This window comes from Pituophis catenifer, unplaced genomic scaffold, assembly GCF_029215685.1.
Source record: "Pituophis catenifer annectens isolate HBS135680 unplaced genomic scaffold, rPitCat1.0.hap2 SCAF_17, whole genome shotgun sequence".
NCBI classification, from domain to species: Eukaryota; Metazoa; Chordata; class Lepidosauria; order Squamata; family Colubridae; genus Pituophis; species Pituophis catenifer.
The window spans coordinates 7,741,915-7,761,297 of record NW_027256897.1 but is presented as its reverse complement, the minus strand read 5'-3'; the positions used below and the strand labels follow the sequence as shown (position 1 = coordinate 7,761,297).

At 45.1% G+C, this 19,383-nt stretch overlaps 1 protein-coding gene across 1 annotated transcript; it reads left to right on the top strand.

The window, feature by feature from the left end:
* The first annotated feature begins 120 nt into the window (after positions 1 to 120).
* LOC139325668 (calmodulin-regulated spectrin-associated protein 1-like) lies at positions 121 to 10,884 on the top strand. The gene is made up of 7 exons (XM_070955616.1): positions 121 to 1,357; positions 3,596 to 3,732; positions 4,490 to 4,698; positions 4,800 to 4,902; positions 6,159 to 6,274; positions 6,711 to 6,829; positions 8,348 to 10,884. The coding sequence occupies exons 1-7, from the start codon at positions 200 to 202 to the stop codon at positions 8,648 to 8,650; spliced, it is 2,145 nt and encodes a 714-aa protein (XP_070811717.1). The 5' UTR covers positions 121 to 199; the 3' UTR covers positions 8,651 to 10,884.
* The last annotated feature ends 8,499 nt before the right edge of the window (positions 10,885 to 19,383 follow it).

Genomic DNA, 19,383 nt, shown 5'->3' with positions numbered 1-19,383 from the left:
CTTTGCGGAGAGGAAGCTCCAAAGGCTGAACAGTTACGAAACCAAATCCAGCACGAGCAGCTCGCAGAAAACCACCCCAGATGGATCCGAGTGTTGTCCGGCTCCGCTCACCACCTGGAAACAGAGGCGGGAACAGAGTCCCACCAGACAGAGCAAAGACAATGTGAACCTCTTGGCGTCCGAGCTGGTCCAGCTCCACATGCAGCTGGAGGAGAAGCGGAGAGCCATAGAAGCTCAGAAGAAGAAGGTGGAGGCCCTTTCCGCCAGGCAGAGGCTAAAACTCGGCAAGGCGGCCTTCTTGCACGTGGTGAAGAAAGGGAAAGGGTCGGAGATCTCGCCGTCCCTGAAGCCGGAACACTTCACCAAGGAGTTCTCCGGGCACAACGGGGAAGGCCTGGAGGAGGACGCTTTGAATTCCAAAACGGCGGAGGTGTTCCTTACGAAAGAGGAGGTGGTGGCAGGTGAAGACGAAAGTCCCAAAGAGAAGGTTCAGGAAACGGTCGGCTTCGTGGAGGAGAGCATTTCCAGAGAGCCCACCATCCACGAAATCGAGAAGAGCAAGAGGGTCTCGGCGGCTCTGCTGGAAGAGAGCATCGACTCCGCCGACCTCAATGAATGTGACCTTTCCATCGAAAAACTGAACGAGACCATCAGCACCCTTCAGCAGGCCATCCTGAAGATCTCTCAGCAGCAGGAGCTTCTCATGAAGGCCCCAACCCTGTCCTCGAGTCGTGGAGGCTCTCAGGACCAAAAGATCAAAGCCCCCGTCCACTTTGTGGAGCCCCTCTCCCCTCCCGGCCCCAATCTCCGCAAGCCACCCCGGCTCGGTCAAGGACGGAGTCCCCGTTCAGGAAGGCCATCTGAACTCAAAGTGGCCAAGGACCGTCCCCATACCACGCCTCGCATCAAGACCCCGACGCCCAGCGTGGACACCTTGCCCCACTTGAGACAGTTCCCACTCAACAATTCACCCAAGGTGCCAGTCGAAACGGCTCTTGAAAACATCCTGGGCCCAGGTAGCGCTTCGCAAGAGAAGCTTTCCTTTGAGAGTTACCGGCTCTGCGACGACAATCAGAGAGGGGCCTTTGTTTTGTCCTCTTCCAGGGACACCAACATCCTCTCAGAAGCCATCAAGGATGAGAACAGCAACGTGGAGGACTTCCATCACCTGGCTTGTTTTGATGTCTCAGGCCAGGAGAACGTCTCCGTCGAAGAGCCTTCTAAGAGCAAAGGCAGCCTCATCGAAGTGGACCTCTCGGATTTAAAAGTCCGCGACGAAGAAGTGGAAAGCCAGGGCAACTCTTCGGATTTAATCAATGAAATGGAGCAGAAATCAGGCGTTGGGTTCTTCTTCAAGGTAAGGGCCGCCAAGATCTAAAAAACTATTTGGAATCATTCTGGTTCCCAGACCTGCCTCTTATATTTAGAATAGGAATAGAATAGAATAAGAGTTGGAATGGACCTTGGAGGTCTTCTAGTCCAACCCCCTGCTTAGGCAGGAAACCCTACACCACTTCAGACAAATGGTTATCCAACCTCTTCTTAAAAACTTCCAGTGTTGCAGCATTTACACCTTCTGGAGGCAAGTTGTTCCAATGATTAATTGTTCTCACTGTCAGGAAATTCCTCCTTAGTTGTAAGTTGCTTCTCTCCTTGATGAGTTTCCACCCATTGCTTCTTGTCCTGCCTTCAGGTGCTTTGGAGAATAGCTTGACTCCCTCTTCTTTGGGGCAGCCCCTGAGATATTGGAACACTGCTACCATATCTCCCCTAGTCCTTTTCTTCATTAAACTAGACATACCCAGTTCCTGCAATTTGGAGACAGGTGTGCAAGGGGCGGATTATTTTTATATCATTGTTTCATTGGTGCGTTTGGTTTTTTTTGGGGGGGAAATGTTTTGGGAGTGAAGTGGCAACCTGCGTGTTTGTGTTTTGGGGAAATGGTTTCGGAATGAAGTTGTAACTTTTCTGTCAACCCACAATCGATCACACAGGGGTGTCAGTGGACAGTTTTGCTTAGTTTGTGTCTACGTAATGTTGCAGTCAAAAGTGTTTTCATTAGGAGGATGCCATTTAAAGGAAAAGGGGGTTAATTTGACCACGGTCTTAACTTGTTTCTCTTTCTGAAAATCATAAGAGCTGAAGAAACTTCTCGGATCTTGTTCTTCCAAGAAAAACAAGAAAGCCCATTTTTGCCTCTTGATAAAAAGCACCTTCGGGACATAAAATGGTAGATTTGAAGCGTTCTCTAATCTGGATTTTAATTCTCGCAATTTCCCAGCCATCCTTGTCATGGCAGAGAACTCTGGAAGTTGAAGGCCACAAGTTGGGGACTTGCAGCTGGAAGAAGGCTGGGCTAAATTGACTTATCATTTTGGGTGCAATAATTAAAGGGAAATAGGGAAGGCTTTTTGCTAAGGTGTTGATGCAATCAGTGGGGGCTCTAGTTGGTTTATTACATGTATGTATATGTATGTATATTTGTATGTAGGTCTTTGGTTATTCGGGTTTTCTCCCGCGTAAAATTGGAAGTGTCGTGGCCAAGACACTTCCAATTTTACGCGGGAGAAAACCCAAATAACCTACAATTATGTGTATATATATATATATATATATACATATCGTGTTTCCCCAAAAATAAGACCCTGTCTTATATTTTTTTGGATCCTGAAATAAGCACTTGGACTTATTGCCATGTGCTCAAAAGCCTGATTGGGCTTATTATCAGGGGATGTCTTATTTTGGAGGAAACAGGGCATATAATATATACATATATGTATATGTATACACACACACATGTCTGTGTGTTTGTGTGTGCTGGTTTTTTTCCCCCTCAACAGAGATCAAAATTGCAAAACTAGGAATTTCCAGGTGCAGGAGAGATCTGCTTAGTGCAGGGGTCAGCAATCTGTGGCTCTTTGGGCCCTCTGCTGTGGCTCCCTGTCAGGTGATCCCACCACTAGCTGGCCCCGCCCCTCGCCTTCCCCTCCCAGTCACTCCTCGCCTGACCTGAGAAGGTAAGGGCGACAGTGGGGGATGGAGAAGCAGCCAGGGCAGAGACAGAGAGATACAGAGAGAGAGGGAGGAGAGACACATGTCAAAAGGATTGTGTGGTTCCCGGTGTTTTTTAACAACTGGTTCTCTGCCCTAATGATTGGCTGGGTAGGCGTGGCTGGGAGGTGTGTGTCATGCAACTAGTGAAAGTGAGTGACGTCAAATTGGCCACGCCCACCCAGGTTTTGTGGTTCCCGGTGTTTTCTTTTCTGTGGGAAATGGGTCCAAATGGCTCTTTGAGTATTTAAGGTTGCAGACCCCTACCTTAGTGGAACCTCTGGTTGTCAAAGACCAAACTAATAAATGCCGTATTGTTTAGTTTAAAAACTTTCAGATTCTGAGAGTAATATAAAAGATTCCGAAAGGCATATCAGGATCTTGGGAAGATCTACCAGCTAGCCCAGGGTTTAGCTACTGAACTTTATTGTAAACCGATGAAATGACAATTGTACGGTTAGGAAAGCCACCGTCGGTGTATTTTCTCCGTATCGATGCAGGCAATATTTGGACATTCCTTTTTTTTCCCTTTTTCTATTCCTAGGATGAACAGAAAGCCGAAGATGAGCTGGCGAAGAAACGTGCCGCTTTTCTCTTAAAACAGCAGCGCAAGGCCGAAGAGACCCGACTTCGAAAACAGCAGCTGGAGGCAGAAGTTGAACAAAAGAGGGACGAAGCTCGGTAAATCTCTCTCCCCCCCACCCTCCAACAATAAGGAAGAATAAAGATGTAGGACAGGGGTGTCAAACTCGATTTCATCGAGGGCCACATCAGGGTTGTGTTTGACCTCGGGGAGGCCGGGATGGGGGGGGCGTGGCCAGGGTGGGTGTGACCAGCATGACGTCACTCATGTCGGGGGCGTCTGTGGTAGCCCGAGTGCTCTGCCACGAAAATGGGCTCCTGGGCCCCGTTTTTGGCTGCAACGGCCTCCTGTAGCCCCTCTGCCAGTGAAAACGGACCTGGCAGCCTCCCCCCCCTCCTCCTTCCCCCTCCCCCACGAGAACCGTTTTCACTGGCAGAGGGTTGCAGGAGGCCATCGTGGCTGAAAACGGAGCCTGAGACGGCCGCACGGTGTGAAGGAAGTGCCTTCTAATGGCTTCCCTTATATAGGCAGCTTCTGACCCAGCTTCTTAAAGTGGCAGTAACCCTGCTGCCTCATTCCATTGCATCAGCTTCCGGTTGCCTCTGCTCACAACCTTTCATCAGCTTACAGCTATTAACTCTTCATACCCTGACAGTTTTCTCTGGCAGAGCCACCGTGGGCTGGTCCTTTGCTTGTTTCCAGAGTGGCCTTGTGGGCCAGATCTAAGCACCCTGCAGGCCAGATCCGGGCCCCGGGCCTTGAGTTTGACACCCCTGATATAGGAGCTGGTTGGCGACTTTCCCATTTCCTTTGCCCTTCTTTGAGAGTCTGGAATCCCTCCTTAATTTTTTGTAGGCGAAAAGCTGAAGAAGACCGTCTGCGGAAGGAAGAGGAGAAAGCCCGCCGGGAGCTCATCAAACAAGAGTATTTGCGGCGAAAGCAGCAGCAGATTTTGGAAGAACAGGGCTTGGGTAAACCCAGACCCAAAGCGAAAAAGCCGCGGCCAAAATCAGTCCATCGGGAGGAATCTAACAGCGATTCGGGGACCAAGTATTCCTCTACCCGTAAGGCACAGCCCCCACCTTTGAACTTTGAGTTGATCTGGTGACGCTCTGAATTGTTTCTATGTGTTGACAATGTCTCCCGCCTTTGCTCTTTTGGTCAGCTGATAACCTGAGCAGTGCCCAGTCGGGATCGAGTTTGTCCTTGGCATCTGCAGCAACAACTGAGCCGGAGAGCATCCATTCGGGAGGCACGCCTTCCCAAAGGTAAGCGCACCTGTAAAGAGAAAGTTTGGGCCTTTGGGAATAAAAGGAGGATGTTTCCTTCCTGCCTTGTTTGACCACGAAGCAAGAATTTCAGCTGGTCAGTCACGGCCTTTCGTCTGGAACTACATCTCCCTTTAGAAATATATTTGCAAAACAACCATCGGGAAACGAATGAACCATCTGCTAACTTATCTGTAGAAAGATTGTTCTGACCTAGGCTTCCCAAGAACATGAAGCAAACTCCTTGTCCCAACAAAAACCCCTTTTTATTAAGTTACTGTGAATTCTTCTCATTCACATCCAGCAAAGTTTCTCAAGGGTGAATTTAGAATCACAGACCTTATCTGGCTTGGAGAGCTGCCAGGCCGATATCTTCAAAACTTGGCAAGGAGTCACGAACCAATTAAGCGAACTAATTGTCTCCTGCAAACTCCACTCTCCCTTTGCTCCTCTTTTATTCCCTCTGGGAGGGGCCATTCATCGTCCACGTCTGGCCTTACTCCCAAGTCGACCCTTGTTCTTTAGCTGTTCCCTTCGTCTGGCAACTCTGCGCATGCAAACACTGGGAATAGGCTCCAGCTGTTCATCTGCCTCACTGATGTCCGACTCTGAAGGCAGCTGACAACTGTCAGACGGCCCCCTCTCTGCCTCTGACGCAGAGCCCTCCTCAGAGCCTTCCCCAGACTCCAGGACTGGCCCATGTTCCTCCCCAACCTTCTCAGTGTCCGAATCTGCTGCCAGCTCTGCTGGCCGCTGGCAGGCCACAACAAAGATATCCTAGGTGGAATTATTTTCCAGCTGCTCCCCACAAAAAATATAGACTAGAATGTGACTCTTATCTCATTTTGTTTTCCTTTTTGGAAACGAAGGCCAGAGATAATTCATATTAAAATATATGGGAGGGTGGGTGGGTTCCATGCTGTTCTCAGACTTTGGTTGTTTTCTTTCAGACCTTTCATTACCCAACTAGGTAACATCATCAGTGCTAGTGAGTGTGGCTTGTTTCCTGTTAATATACAGTAGCTCTGAGCTTGGTTGTTTTCTTGCAGGCAATTTGTTATCCAGCTAAGTAGCACTGATGATGTTACCTAGTTGGGTCATGAAATGTCTTCCAAGAAAACAACCAATCTCAGAGAGCATCAAGGGTCCCCCCCCTTTTTTTTTCATTCCTGAGCTACAAATTATTCTGCTTCATTGATACTCATTCATATTCTGCTTCAAATACACGGATCGTGGGATTGTGTTTCCTCTGGCAGAGTGGAGTCCATGGAATCCTTGCCCATTTTGAGCAGGAACCCAAGCCGAAACATGGAGCGAGATTGGGAGAACACTTCGACCGCCTCTTCGATTGCCTCAGTGGCCGAATATACAGGTGAGGGGATGGATCTTAGCAGTTTCTATACAGCCTCCCAATTTTATCCTTTACCCAAAGGGAAACACCATTGCTGAGCAGGAGATCTCAAGTTGGCCACCTCTTTTGAAACAAAACGGCAGGGTGGGCAAGTGGATGGAGCTGTTAAAAGGTTGATTTGATGCAGTGAAAGTTTTACCTGCTTAAAAAACCATCCAATCATGAGCCGTGGTGTGGCACAATGGTTAGAATGCAGTCCTGCAGGTTAATTTTGCTGCCTGCAGTTCGGCAGTTCAATCCTGACTGGCTCAAGGTTGACTCAGCCTTCCATCTTTCCGAGGTGGGTAAAATGAGGACCCAGATTGTTGGGGCAAGGGGCTGACTCCGTAAACCGCTTAGGAGCGGGTGTAAAGCACCATGAAGTCTAAGTCTAAGTGCTGTTGCTATCTCTTTCCAGGCCCAAAGCTCTTTAAGGAGCCCAGCAGCAAGTCAAACAAGTCCATCATCCACAATGCCATCTCCCACTGCTGTCTTGCTGGAAAAGTGAACGAGCCTCATAAGAATTCCATCTTGGAGGTTAGTCTTTCTCAGGGGTTTGGGAATCAGTTGGTCATCTGTAATGTCATCTATAAACAAACAAACAAACAAACAAATAAACTAACTAACTAACTAACTAACTAACTAACTAACCAACTAACTAACTGGTCATTTGTTAAAGGAGACAGATTGGTTCCCAGTTTTCTTGGGGTGGGTGGGAAGTGCCAAATGTTTCCCCAAGCTTCTACACAGGGTGCATGAACCGAAACAATAGGGCTGTCAGGGTTCCAATGGATGCCCTAATTAAATCATGAGCCTCGAGCCAAGCTTCAAAAGAAATCCAGTTATTTATTAGGAGCTCCATGTTGGCAGTTACCCAAATAAAGCCAACTCTGACCCCATGTAATTTACAGCCCTAATCATGACCCTCTTTCCCCCCTCCCCTCAGGGTGTGTCATCAATCACATTCCCCAACAGAGCAAGGATTGTAGAGATCACTCCCCTCCGGCCGCTGTGGGTAACCCTGGGAGACAGCCTTGAGAAAGATATGTCCGGAATGTGCTCCTGTCTATGGCAGCCGTGTTGCTTCATCGGTTTCCCATCCCCCTTGCCTATGGCCACTCGAGAGAAGGCCAGGGATGCTTTGCGAGTTGACAAGGTGTTATGGCTTAGTGTAATATTTTCCAGTTTTTCCAGTTGTGCTGGAATTCAACAAATCAGAGTTAAATACATAAGTAGCGTCTGTGGGGCTCTGTCCAGATGAAAATTGTCCCAGTGCAGGGCTGCACTTTGGAAGCTTAGCTCTAAGCTCCTGGCCCACCTTTTAGGTCTGTATGCTGACCTGAATACCAATAGCAGAGAATATTTGTACCTTAAGATTGAACTGCATAGTCCTTGGGGCTCTCTTGAGTTTGATTGGTTGCTTGCAGACGTTTCATTACACATCTAGGTAACATCATCAGTGCTAGGAGGGAATGGGGTTTGCGAAGTGGAGGAGGGGAAAGACTGTGGCCTCCTTGGTGCTCTCTGAGCTTGGTGGTTTTGTTGCAGACGTTTCATTACTCATCTAGGTAACATCAGCATTGCTAGAAGGGTGTGTGGAGAGAAGGAGAAGGGGGAGGAACAGGACTGTGGGATCCTTGGTGCTCGCTGAACTCAATTTTTTTCTTGCAGACCTCTCATGACCCAACTAGGTAACATCATCAGTGTTAGCAGAGTGAGGTGTGCAGAGAGGAGGAGAACTGTGGGGTCCTTGATACTCTCTGAGCTCGGTTTTTTTCTTGCAGACCTCTCATGATCCAACTAGGTAACATCATCAGTGTTAGCAGAGTGAGGTGTGCGGAGAGGAGGAGAACTGTGGGGTCCTTGATACTCTCTGAGCTCGGTTTTTTTCTTGCAGACCTCTCATGACCCAACTAAGTAGCCTCATCAGTGCTAGAAGGCAGTGAGGTTTGCTCCCTTCGTTACCGACCCAACCAAAAGCCCCCCCCCCGCCCCCCCATTCCTTGAACCCTTAGCTTTTCCTGGCCCACAAATATCTTCTCCTTCTGCCCGCAGGAGCTTGAAAAGAGTGAAGCCAACCACTACATCATCTTATTCCGCGACGCCGGCTGCCAGTTCAGAGCACTTTACTGCTACTATCCCGACAACGAAGAAATCTACAAGCTGACCGGAACGGGCCCAAAGAGCATCACCAAGAAAATGATCGACAAGCTGTACAAATACAGTTCGGACAGGAAGCAGTTTAACCTGATCCCGGCCAAAACCATGTCCGTCAGCGTAGACGCGCTGACGATTCACAACCACTTGTGGCAATCCAAGCGACCCGCCGTGCCAAAGAAGACCCAGAATCGCAAATGACACTAAAAAAAAAAAAAACACTAAAAAAAAAAAACCGGGGCTAGATTTCATCGCTGAGGGTTATCCAACGAGTGGAACCATAAACCATGTTTTTTTATTTAAAAAAAAAAAAAAGAAAGGAAAAGAAAAGCAGCTTCTTAAACACGGATGCAAGGATAGTATGATGTTTCCTCTCTTTTTTTGGGACGCAGCTGGTTTGCCGGTTTGGTTCGGTTCGGTGCGGATGCTTAGACTGCTGCTACACCCATCGCTGACTTCTTGCGGCTTTTCACGAGAGACCAGACCCGAAGCTGGGGATTTACTGGTGTGGTTTTTTTTTTCTTTTTTAAACTTGAAGCTCTTCATTGGTACCAGTTGGGGTCCCTCTTTTTTTTCCTTCCTTCCTTCTTTCCGATTTAATACTCCTGCAAAAAAAAGAAAAGAAAAAAAGGAAGCTGTCTCATAGTTGGCAAAGCTGCAGTTTTGGAAGGGAAAGAAAAACTTGAATAACGGAGACTGGATGATCCCCCCCCTCCGCGCGCCCCCCCCCACCAGGAAAAAACTCACTTGTTCCTTCTGCATTCCTTAAAAGGATCTCACACCCACTGCATTTTTACTGCCAATGTCATTTCTGGGATGGGTGGGAAGGGGAAGCCCAGCCTACCTTGTTGCCCACTCCTCGGCTCAGTTTACCTACAGTATCCCATTTCTCGATCGTACGCACTGACAGAGATGTCAAATCGGTCTCTTTTTAAAAAATAAAATAAAAAACGGAGACAGAGGACATATGCAAAACAAAAAAATAAAAATTGTGACTGCTTGCGAACTTTTTCGGGGCAAAACAATCATGAAGAAACGAGAGAGGTGCTACTGGCTTGGATTAGCTCGTTTGAAACTTGACATGGCAAAAAAACAAAAAAAAAACCTTGGATTTTCTGATTCGTCTCCTCGTCTTCTCCCTCGCCCTTCTGTTTTGTTTCTTTGTTGGACGAGACCCTAGGAATAGCGGAACGTTTGTTTTTTTTCACTCCGAGCACGTTAACACTCCGTCGAATGGTGCACTCCAGTTATTCACCGATGCTTTTTTAAAAATAATAATAATCATGTTAAAAATCAAGCCCTGCTACTTTTTTGTCCTGTCCTGTGTGTCTGTTCTTTGCTGGATGAACAGCATGCTCTTAATGAGGGAGTGTGTTCCTGTTTTTTTTTTTTTTTCCTTTCTCCCCCTTTTTAAGTTTTTCCGCGGGAGCCCTTTTTAATTGGGGGGGGACACAGACGCAATGAGACAACGACGTATACAAAAAGCCAACCGATTTTCCCCCTTACGATGGGGCAAGTTTTTAAAACAAATCTTGTGTTTGGTCTGAAAGCTCAAAAATGGAGTTTTTTGTTTAGTTTGGGTTTTTTTTTCCCCCTCCCTTCCCCTTTCATCTTGAAATATTAAACCTTTGCGTTGAAACCTTTAAACCTGTCTGTGCTTTCAAAACCCAAACCAATCTTTTTTCACAATTGGGAATAAATGATGCAGGAAGCTTTGATGAGGATGATGTGTTTTAAAATGTGTCTTCCCTTCCCTTGAAAGGGACGGTAAAAAAAAATTCCGTAGCCTTCAACCCAAACCTTTCTTTTTCAGACTTTACTGCTTGGAAATAAATATATATATATGTGTGTGTTTGTACACACACACACAATATATATATATATATTCTGACAAAGGTTTTAGTTTGCACATGTTTACTTCTACTTGAAATGTTACTTGAAAAACTTTTTGAGTCATGCAGAGACGCTCTTTCTGACACTAGAGACGAACGAAAGAGATGGAAACACACACTCGTCAGTGGTTATTTATGAACCTAGAAAAATAATAATAGTAATAATAATAGGGCAAAACGACTTTTGTATAGAGCGAGGCGAGAAACTATGTTCTTAACACTAAGCTAGAAATGCTTAGGGGGGGAGAGAGAAAATCAGGATGGTCTTCCGTTTGTCGGCCATTCCTTCCCTCGGTTCGTTCATTTTAAATAGATTGTAAATTTTGTTTGATAGTCGATTTATCTTGTAAATAAGGCTTCGTTTCTTAAACTATTCAGAGGATTCAATGTGGTTGTGAGCGAATTTTTTTTTTTTTTTTGGTTACATGCTTTTCATGCTTTGATTTTTTTTTTTTTCTCACTGTTTGATATACGACATATTTATTTTATGGAAGCACTGAAAATAAAGGTCATCATCCGATTTTGGTTATTCCATGCATTTTATATTTGTGTGTGTGTGTGTATGTGTGTGGTTAAACGTGTGTCAACATATGCAAGAGCCTTTAAAGATGTGTTTGGTTATGTTCCTGCATGTCACGGGCTGTTTATTATTATTTATTGTTTCCCAAAGCCAGTTATGATTTCAATGCCATAGGTTTTAAAACACGTTAACCATTACGCATGGGTTTTTCTTTTCATTTTGGCCTATAGGGCTGAGTTACCTATAGGTCAGCGATTCTCAACCTTTCCTTTAAATACCGTTGGTGGCCACGGATCCCCAAAACATAACTCCAGATTTAAATAACGCTTTTTTCAAGCCTTCGTGGCGACATCGTGGCACCCCCCCTGCCCCCAGGGGTCCATGGACCACAGATTGAGAACGGCTGCTATAAATTATTGCCGAAAATGGTTTTGCTAATGGGATTAATCTCTTGTCTATAGCAAAGCTGGAGAAAGCAATCTTTCTCTGTAACAAAAGCAAAGGAAACAAACCTTTTTATGGGTGCTGGAAAAATCTTGGCTTTGCTACTTTCCAGAGGAATGAAATTTTTAATGCCCACAGAACACACAATTTCCAACTTCTGGGTTCCACAGAACTCTGGTTTCAAACTCGTGCCCATCTTCAGAGTCGCCCGCTTTTCGTTGGGTCACTTGCGTGGTTCAACCCACCGCTCGCAGGACCACGATGGGAGGCCGAAATTTCTGCCGCTAAGTGAGACAGTCAAGTAAACTTGGACTCATTTTACAACCTTTCTTGCCAAGGCTGTTAAGTGAATTGCAACCGTTGTTAAGTCAGTAACGGGGTTGTGAACTCGAATTTGGCTTCCCCGTTGATTTTGTACGTCCGAAGGGCACAAAAGGGGGACCCTATGACACTTCAATCGTCATAAGAGCCTTGGTAGTACAGTGGTCTAAGGCACCCTGTTATTAAGCTGGTTATTAAGACCAGCTGCCTGCAATTACTGCAGGTTCGAATCTCGCCAAGGCTCAAGGTTGACTCAGCCTTCCATCCTTTCTAAGGTAGGTAAAATTGAGGACCCAGTTTGTGGGGGCAATAAGCTGACTTTGTATAAATATACAAAAGGATGAAGGCTATTGCTGAGCACATTGTAAGCCGCCCTGAGTCTCCGGAGAAGGGCGGCATATAAATCAAATTAAAAAAAAAAAAACATGAACCAGTTGCCAAGTGTCTGAATTTTGATCACGTGACAAATGAGGGTGCTGGAATGGTCGGTGTGAAAAACGAGTCACTTTTTCCAGTGCCGTCGTAACTCGGAACGGTCACTCAATGGGCTGTTGTAAGTTGAGGACCATCTGTATGCCATTGGCATGATTTTAATCGTATGTTTGCATTTCGTAAGCCAGTTTGGAGGATGACTGGGAAGGCTAGGATACAAACACTGAAATGTGTGGGATAAATGGATTCTTCCTTGAATGAACCCTAACTGCAAAAAAAGGTTGAAATTGAGTTAGAATAAAAGAATACATTTGATAGGAAGGGGCGTTGTGGGGCGTAGCTATCCCCTAAAGCCCATAAGAGCCTTGGTGGTGCAGCAGACTAAAGTTCTGTTAAAGTAGGACTTAGTAGCATTTAGCTGCCAGCTGTCTGCAATTACTGCGAGTTCAAATCGCACCAGGCTCAAGATTGGACTCAGCCTTCCATCCTTTCGAGGTAGATAAAATGAGGACCCGGATTGTGGGGGCAATAAACTGACTTAGTATTAAAAAAAAAAAAAAAGAACACCGCTTGGGAGGGGGCGAAAGCCCTACTAAATAGGTATATACAAAAGTATGAAGGCTATTGCTTAATTCATTGTAAGCCGCCCTGAGTCTCCGGAGAAGGGCGGCATATAAATCGAATCAATAAATATTTTTTTACGATGTATAATTCTAAAGATCTTCAACTGGCCAGGCCAGGAGATGTTGATCGAAGAAACAGAAGCAGCATTCTTGTGTGAAATAGTTCACTTATTTTACTGCTAATGGGGAAACTCCATGGCGATGCTATGGAGATATATAACTCGTGCAGCCACATGGATAGATGGAGAAAGACCCACCCACCTCCCCCATGGAAGTGAGGAACTCAACGCACAGCAGGTTTCAACTTGTCTTGGTCCTGAAAGGAGCTTCAGGTGACAATCTGGGGAGATTTTATGAAGGGTCGGCAGCTGCTATTCTCGGTAAAAGCTCCTTAATGCTTTGAGGAAGACGACGGTACGCAAATTTGAGCCTTTGCTTGGTGAGAAGTCGGCCAAGATGAAATGTAAGTGGTCCTGTCTTGCTTTCATTGTGGGGTGTGTATGTGAATAAACTCAGAGGTGAATCATTTTACAAGAAGAGTCCTCCATTCTTCTAACTGCAATAAAGTACCTTATGCCACCAGACTCCAAATTTTGGGCTTAGACAGCTTAGAACTACGCCGCCTTCGGTCTGACCTAAGCATAGTGCACAAAATTATCTGCTATAACATCCTACCTGTCAATGACTACTTCAGCTTCAACCACAACAATACATGAGCAAACAATAGATACAAACTCAAGGTAAACCGTTCCAAACTCGATTGCAGAAAATACGACTTCAGCAACAGAGTGGTCAATGCCTGGAATGCACTACCTGACTGTAGTTTCTTCCCCAAACCCCCAAAATTTTACCCTTAGACTGTCTACTGTTGACTTACCCCATTCCTAAGAGGTCTGTAAGGGGTGTGCATAAGTGCACCAGAGTGCCTACCGTCCCTGTCCTAATATTCCTTTTTACTTACTTACTTTTATCTCTATTTTGAAGGAGGAAAATGAGAAACTGCTAGGAACAAAGGAATATTGTTTGGGGCAGAGATGCGGTTGGCTAAACTATTCAATGCCTACTCTTTGAGAAGAGAATTCAGGTGGATCAACAAAAGCATCTCAAGCATCTCAAGTAAAACGGAAAACGTTTTAACATTAATAAGGCGTTCCTGCAATTAAACAAAGGCCTTTTCTATTTTACAAGACCTAGGAGGCTTTTCAAAAGCATTGCTTTTAATCCCAAATGACCAGATGCGTGGTTAATCACTTCTATATCGGTGCCATCTGTTGAGCTAAACATTGTTTAGCTATCATTGTGTTCGGACACCGTCCAGCTTTTCCTTGTTTTCTTAGGGATCCTTGGATTTGCTTTCCTTTGGACATCCGTCGGACTTTCTAGGTTGCAGTGTGTCCTGGAGAAAGAATATTTCTGCTCGTCCATCCCAAATGGTGAGAGACCTCTTCCAAAGATGGGGTTGGGGTGGAATACTCAACTGTGTTTGCAGGCAACATCAATTGCTTATAAAATGGCCTTGTGGGGAGGGGGGGAAAGCCCATTGAATATTTCAGCAGCTGCCAAAAAAAAAAGAGCCTTGGTAGTACAGGGGTTTAAGGCACCCTGTTATTAAGCTGGTTATTAAGACCAGCTGCCTGCAATTACTGCAGGGTTCGAATCTCACCAGGCTCAAGGTTGACTCAGCCTTCCATCCTTTCTAAGGTAGGTAAATTGAGGACCCAGTTGTGGGGGCAATAAGCTGACTTTGTATAAATATACAAAAGGATGAAGGCTATTGCTTAGCGCATTGTAAGCCGCCCTGAGTCTTCGGAGAAGGGCGGCATATAAATCAAATTAAAAAAAAAAAAAAAGCCAACCCAGTCCTAGGCTGCATAAACAGAGGGATAGAATCAAGATCACGTCAAGTGTTAATACCACTTTATAATGCCTTGGTAAGGCCACACTTGGAATACGGCATCCAGTTTTGGTCGCCACGATGTAAAAAAGATGTGGAGACTCTAGAAAGGGTGCAGAGAAGAGCAACAAAGTTGATTAGGGGACTGGAGGCTAAAACATACGAAGAATGGTTGCAGGAACTGGGTATGTGTAGTCTAGTGAAGAGAAGGACCAGGGGAGATATGATAGCAGTCTTCCAATATCTGAGGGGCTGCCACAAGGAAGAGGGAGCCAAGCTATTCTCCAAAGCACCTGAGGGTAGAACAAGAAGCAATGGGTGGAAACTAATCAAGGAGAGAAGCAACTTAGAACTAAGGAGAAATTTCCTGACAGTGAGAACAATTAATCAGTGGAACAACTGGCCTCCAGAAGTTGTGAATGCTCCAACACTGGAAGTTTTTAAGAAGATGTTGAATAACCATTTGTCTGAAGTGGTGTAGGGTTTCCTGCCTAAGCAGAGGGTTAGACTAGAAGACCTCCAAGGTGCCTTCCAACTCTGTTATTCCGTTACTATTTCTATTCCAGACTTCCCTGCAGGCCTCACATCCATTCTCTTTGTGGTAACCAATCTGGGCGTTCTCAACTCCACCGTCTTCAAGAGTCCAACGTTGTCATCCGTCACCAGCCTCGCTTTAGCAAACAGTGGCATCCGCAGCATTGAAGCCGGCGCATTTCATGCTTTCCGAGGCCTCACCAAACTTAGCCTCTATCAGAACAGTCTAACTTACGTGACAGCATCTTGGCTTCCCAAACCAGGATTACTCGAGAACTTCACGTTGGCCCAGAACCTCATGACCAAAATCGGACCCGAGACATTCTCTGGCTTCTCCAACCTTACCACGCTGAATGTAGCCGGCAATAAGATCTACGAAATCGCCAGTCAGAGTTTCAGAAGCTTATCCAAGCTGATGTTCCTTGATCTTTCCGGGAATAATTTAACCGGCTTAACGAGAAATGCGTTCGATGGGATGAGAAGGCTGCCGGTGATGAAACTCGGCGGAAACCCATGGAACTGTTTCTGTGAACATCAGGATTCTGTATTATTTCTTCAAGGTACGGCACTGGAAAAAATGTCTGCTTTTTTTTAATAAGGGGAAAAAAATCCGAGATGATAGAATAAACTACTGATTTATCGCGCCCCCCCCACCCCCTAATCCAGATACTGTTTTATGTTCCACTGAAAGAGTGCTGTTAGGTTTCATGAACCATCCCAAAGATGCTTTTTCTTTTTTTTTTTATTGAAAAAGTTTTTCAAATACAAATTTTTTCCCCTTTTTCCCCCCCTCCTCCCTAACCCCCCCCTCCCCCTCCCCTCCCCCTGTGGCTTCTTCAAAATAAAACCCAAATTCATAACAGATTATATAATACTTTACCATCCCCTTAGTCCATCCCCCATATGCTGACCCTTTCTTTCTAATAATATTATTATTTTATTTATTATTTATTATTATTATTAAAGATGCTTTTTCAAAAGGCAACTGGACTTTTATTTATTTTTTCTTGAAGACGTTTCGCTTCTCCTCCGAGAAGCTTCTTCAGTTCACTTCACTCAGTCAGAACTGAAGAAGCTTCTCGGAGGAGAAGCGAAACGTCTTCAAGAAAAAATAAATAAAAGTCCAGTTGCCTTTTGAAAAAGCACCTTTGGGACAACCATGACCTGAGAATTTCCATAGACGTTTCATGAACCAGATGTAGGAGAAGAGAGAGAGAGTCAAAGGGTAGGAGTCAAGAGAGGAATTACCTGGAATCATTACATTGTCATAAATGGTCTTAAATCCAACCTGTCTTGAATTCTATTAACTCTTATCTAGCACAGATTTAGTGCTGAAGGTTAGTTGATTAGATTCTTGTATATAAGCTTGAGCAATAAATCTTAACTGGAACTCAACGTGTGAACCTGTTCCTTCATGACTGATACCACGGCTGCTTTCAGCCTACTGGGTGAGCCCTGCCAATGGTGGTTTGTTTAGCAAACCACGGGTTTAGTACACTGTGCAAACTCAGCTAATGTATCACGGTCTTCAACAACCTACAGTAGTGGCCAAAATTGTGGAAACCTTTTGGGGGAAAAGTGTATTTTCTAAAACTAGCTAATAACACCACTTTTTTTTTTTTGGAGTAATACCATAAAATTATATATCAATGGAAAGATAATTTAATCAAGAATGTAATGCAATAACTTTTAGGAAGGATTTGTTATTAGAATAGCAATTACAGTATAAAGAAGAAAAGTGAAACACGTAGAAAAAAAATGAGATATACAAAAATGATCACCACGTCAGTGAATCCTTAGTTGGGTAACCTTTAGCATGAATTACGGCCTTACGGTGTCTTCCCATAGAGTGAACCAAGTCTTTTAGTTCTGCAGCTGTTATCATATGAAACCAAGATGGAATGATGGCTTCTATTAACTGGGTTTCATTGCTGGGTCGCTTCTGACTCACAAGTTTTGTTGTTGTTTTTTAATTTGATTTATATGCCGCCCTTCTCCGGAGACTCAGGGCGGCTTACAATGCGTTAAGCAATAGCCTTCATACTTTTGTATATTTATACAAAGTCAGCTTATTGCCCCCACAAACTGGGTCCTCATTTCACCTACCTTAGAAAGGATGGAAGGCTGAGTCAACCTTGAGCCTTGGCGAGATTCGAACCAGCAGTAAATTGCAGACAGCTGTGTTAATAACAGGGTGCGTAGACCACTGTACTATCAAGGCTCTTTCTTTCGTCGGCTCCATAGATTTCCAATTGGGTGAAGGTCTGGGCTATTCCCAGGCCATTCCAGCAGTGGAATAGGATTATCTTGAAACTCCAAAAAAAATCTTTTCCCAAAAGGTTTCCACAATTTTGGCCACTGCTGTAATGCCCTGATTTTGGGATGCTGTTGTTGTTTTTTTCCTTACAGAGCTGTACAACATGTCACTGCTGCAGGATGCTACTTCTGCCATATGTCACAGTCCACCAAGCATGAAAGGGATCCAAGTCTGGAACATCTCCAACTTCAACTGCACACCAGAATCCCCGTCGACGACTTTGGGAAACGGCTTCTATCAAATTGGACTACCAGTTTTGCTGGCTTGTTTAGGTACCGCTCCGTATTCCTGTTACGAGTTTCCAACTATTCTCGATGCAACTTTACGGTAGGAAGTGAAAGTGTTGACTAGGGCTGAGAAGAAGACCCAGCATCAAGTCCATTTGGCCATGGTAAATTTATTGGGTCTGAGACAGCAGTGAAATCCACTTAAGTTCGCTACTGGTTCGGGAACAAGAGCACGCGGGAGCGCGGGAGCGCACTATGCACGTGCCTCTTCTGCACATGTGCAGATGATAAAAAAATGTAATGACATCCTAGTGGGTGGGAGGAGCCTCTTGCCGCTGGCGCTACCAGTTCGGCAAGCCGGATAGAACCGTGGGGGAATTCACTGCTGGTCTGAGGGGTCCTTGGTGCTCTCTGAGCTTGGTTGTTTTCTTGCAGACATTTCATGACCCAGCTAGGTAACATCATCAGTGCTAGAAGGAAGTAGGGTTTGTGAGAGGAGGAGGAGGAGGAGGAGGAGGAGGAGGAGGAGGAGGAGGAGGAGGAGGAGGAGGAGGAGGAGGAGGAGGAGGAGGAGGAGGAGGAGGAGGAGGAGGAGGAGATTGTGGGGTCCTTGGTGCTCTCTGAGCTTGGTTGTTTTCTTGCAGACATTTCATGACCCAAACTAGATAACATCATCAGTGCTAGTCCTAGTACTGATGATGTTACCTAGTTGTTGAATGCCAGGGAAATCAGGCAGTTTGAGCAGTTCAAATGAGTATAAAGATTTATTGCATGCTTAAGCTGTGTACAAGACTCTGACCAACTGGCAGCCAAGGGGAATGAGCGGGAGATAAGAGAGGCATTCAAAGTGGGCTGAATTTAACTCTCTTGTGGATGTGACCTGTGATTTATGACTCAATCTGGTCACCTCCTACACTAGTTTGGGTAATTAAAATGTCTGCAAAAAAACAACAAGAACCCCACAACCAAGCTCAGAGAGGTCCCCTCATTTCAACCCTGAGCTACAAATATTCTCCTTTATTGGTATCATTAAGTCTGTTGTACCAACGTAGAACAAAGTATTAGAAATGTTCTAGCAGCTAAAGGAGATATATTTATTTCTAATACATTTTCCTTGGATATCTACCCAATGCCGTTCTATTTTGCACTACAGCTGCTTTGGATTTTTGCTTTCACCATTTCTAAAACTCGTCCATGTACCTTAGGCGCTTGATCAGAATTATGTCTCTTCCTGCTTCAAATTTTTGCCACTGAATGCTTCATTTCAAAATGGGTATATGATTTATTTTTGGAGTTAATTATCTTTCCTTCCTTCCTTTTTTTTTTTTTTTTTGGCAGTATTTATTTCCTTCCTCTTCCTGCTGTTTGGGATATGGATGGTGAGATATGCCAGCAAACGCATCCAGCCAAGCCAGGAGGCCATGGAACCATCGCCCACTCCGGAACCCAAGACTCAGATTGATTCTGTAGAACGTCAATTCGCGGCTAGAGAGAATGAAAACCAAGAGAGGATGACAGCTTCGGGAAACAGAAGGTTGAAAATCCGTGCCAGGTCTGCCTCAGCCATTTTACTGAGAAAAGAATTCTACCGAAGGCAAGAAAAGTCTACAGGTGCAGACCAAGAACAACCAATAATGCCTTTCTGGTCCCAGAGTGACAAAATGCAGATTGAAAATGAGGATTTGCATCCTTTTTCAGGAATGTGGAATTATCAGAAGCTGGAGGAGCCC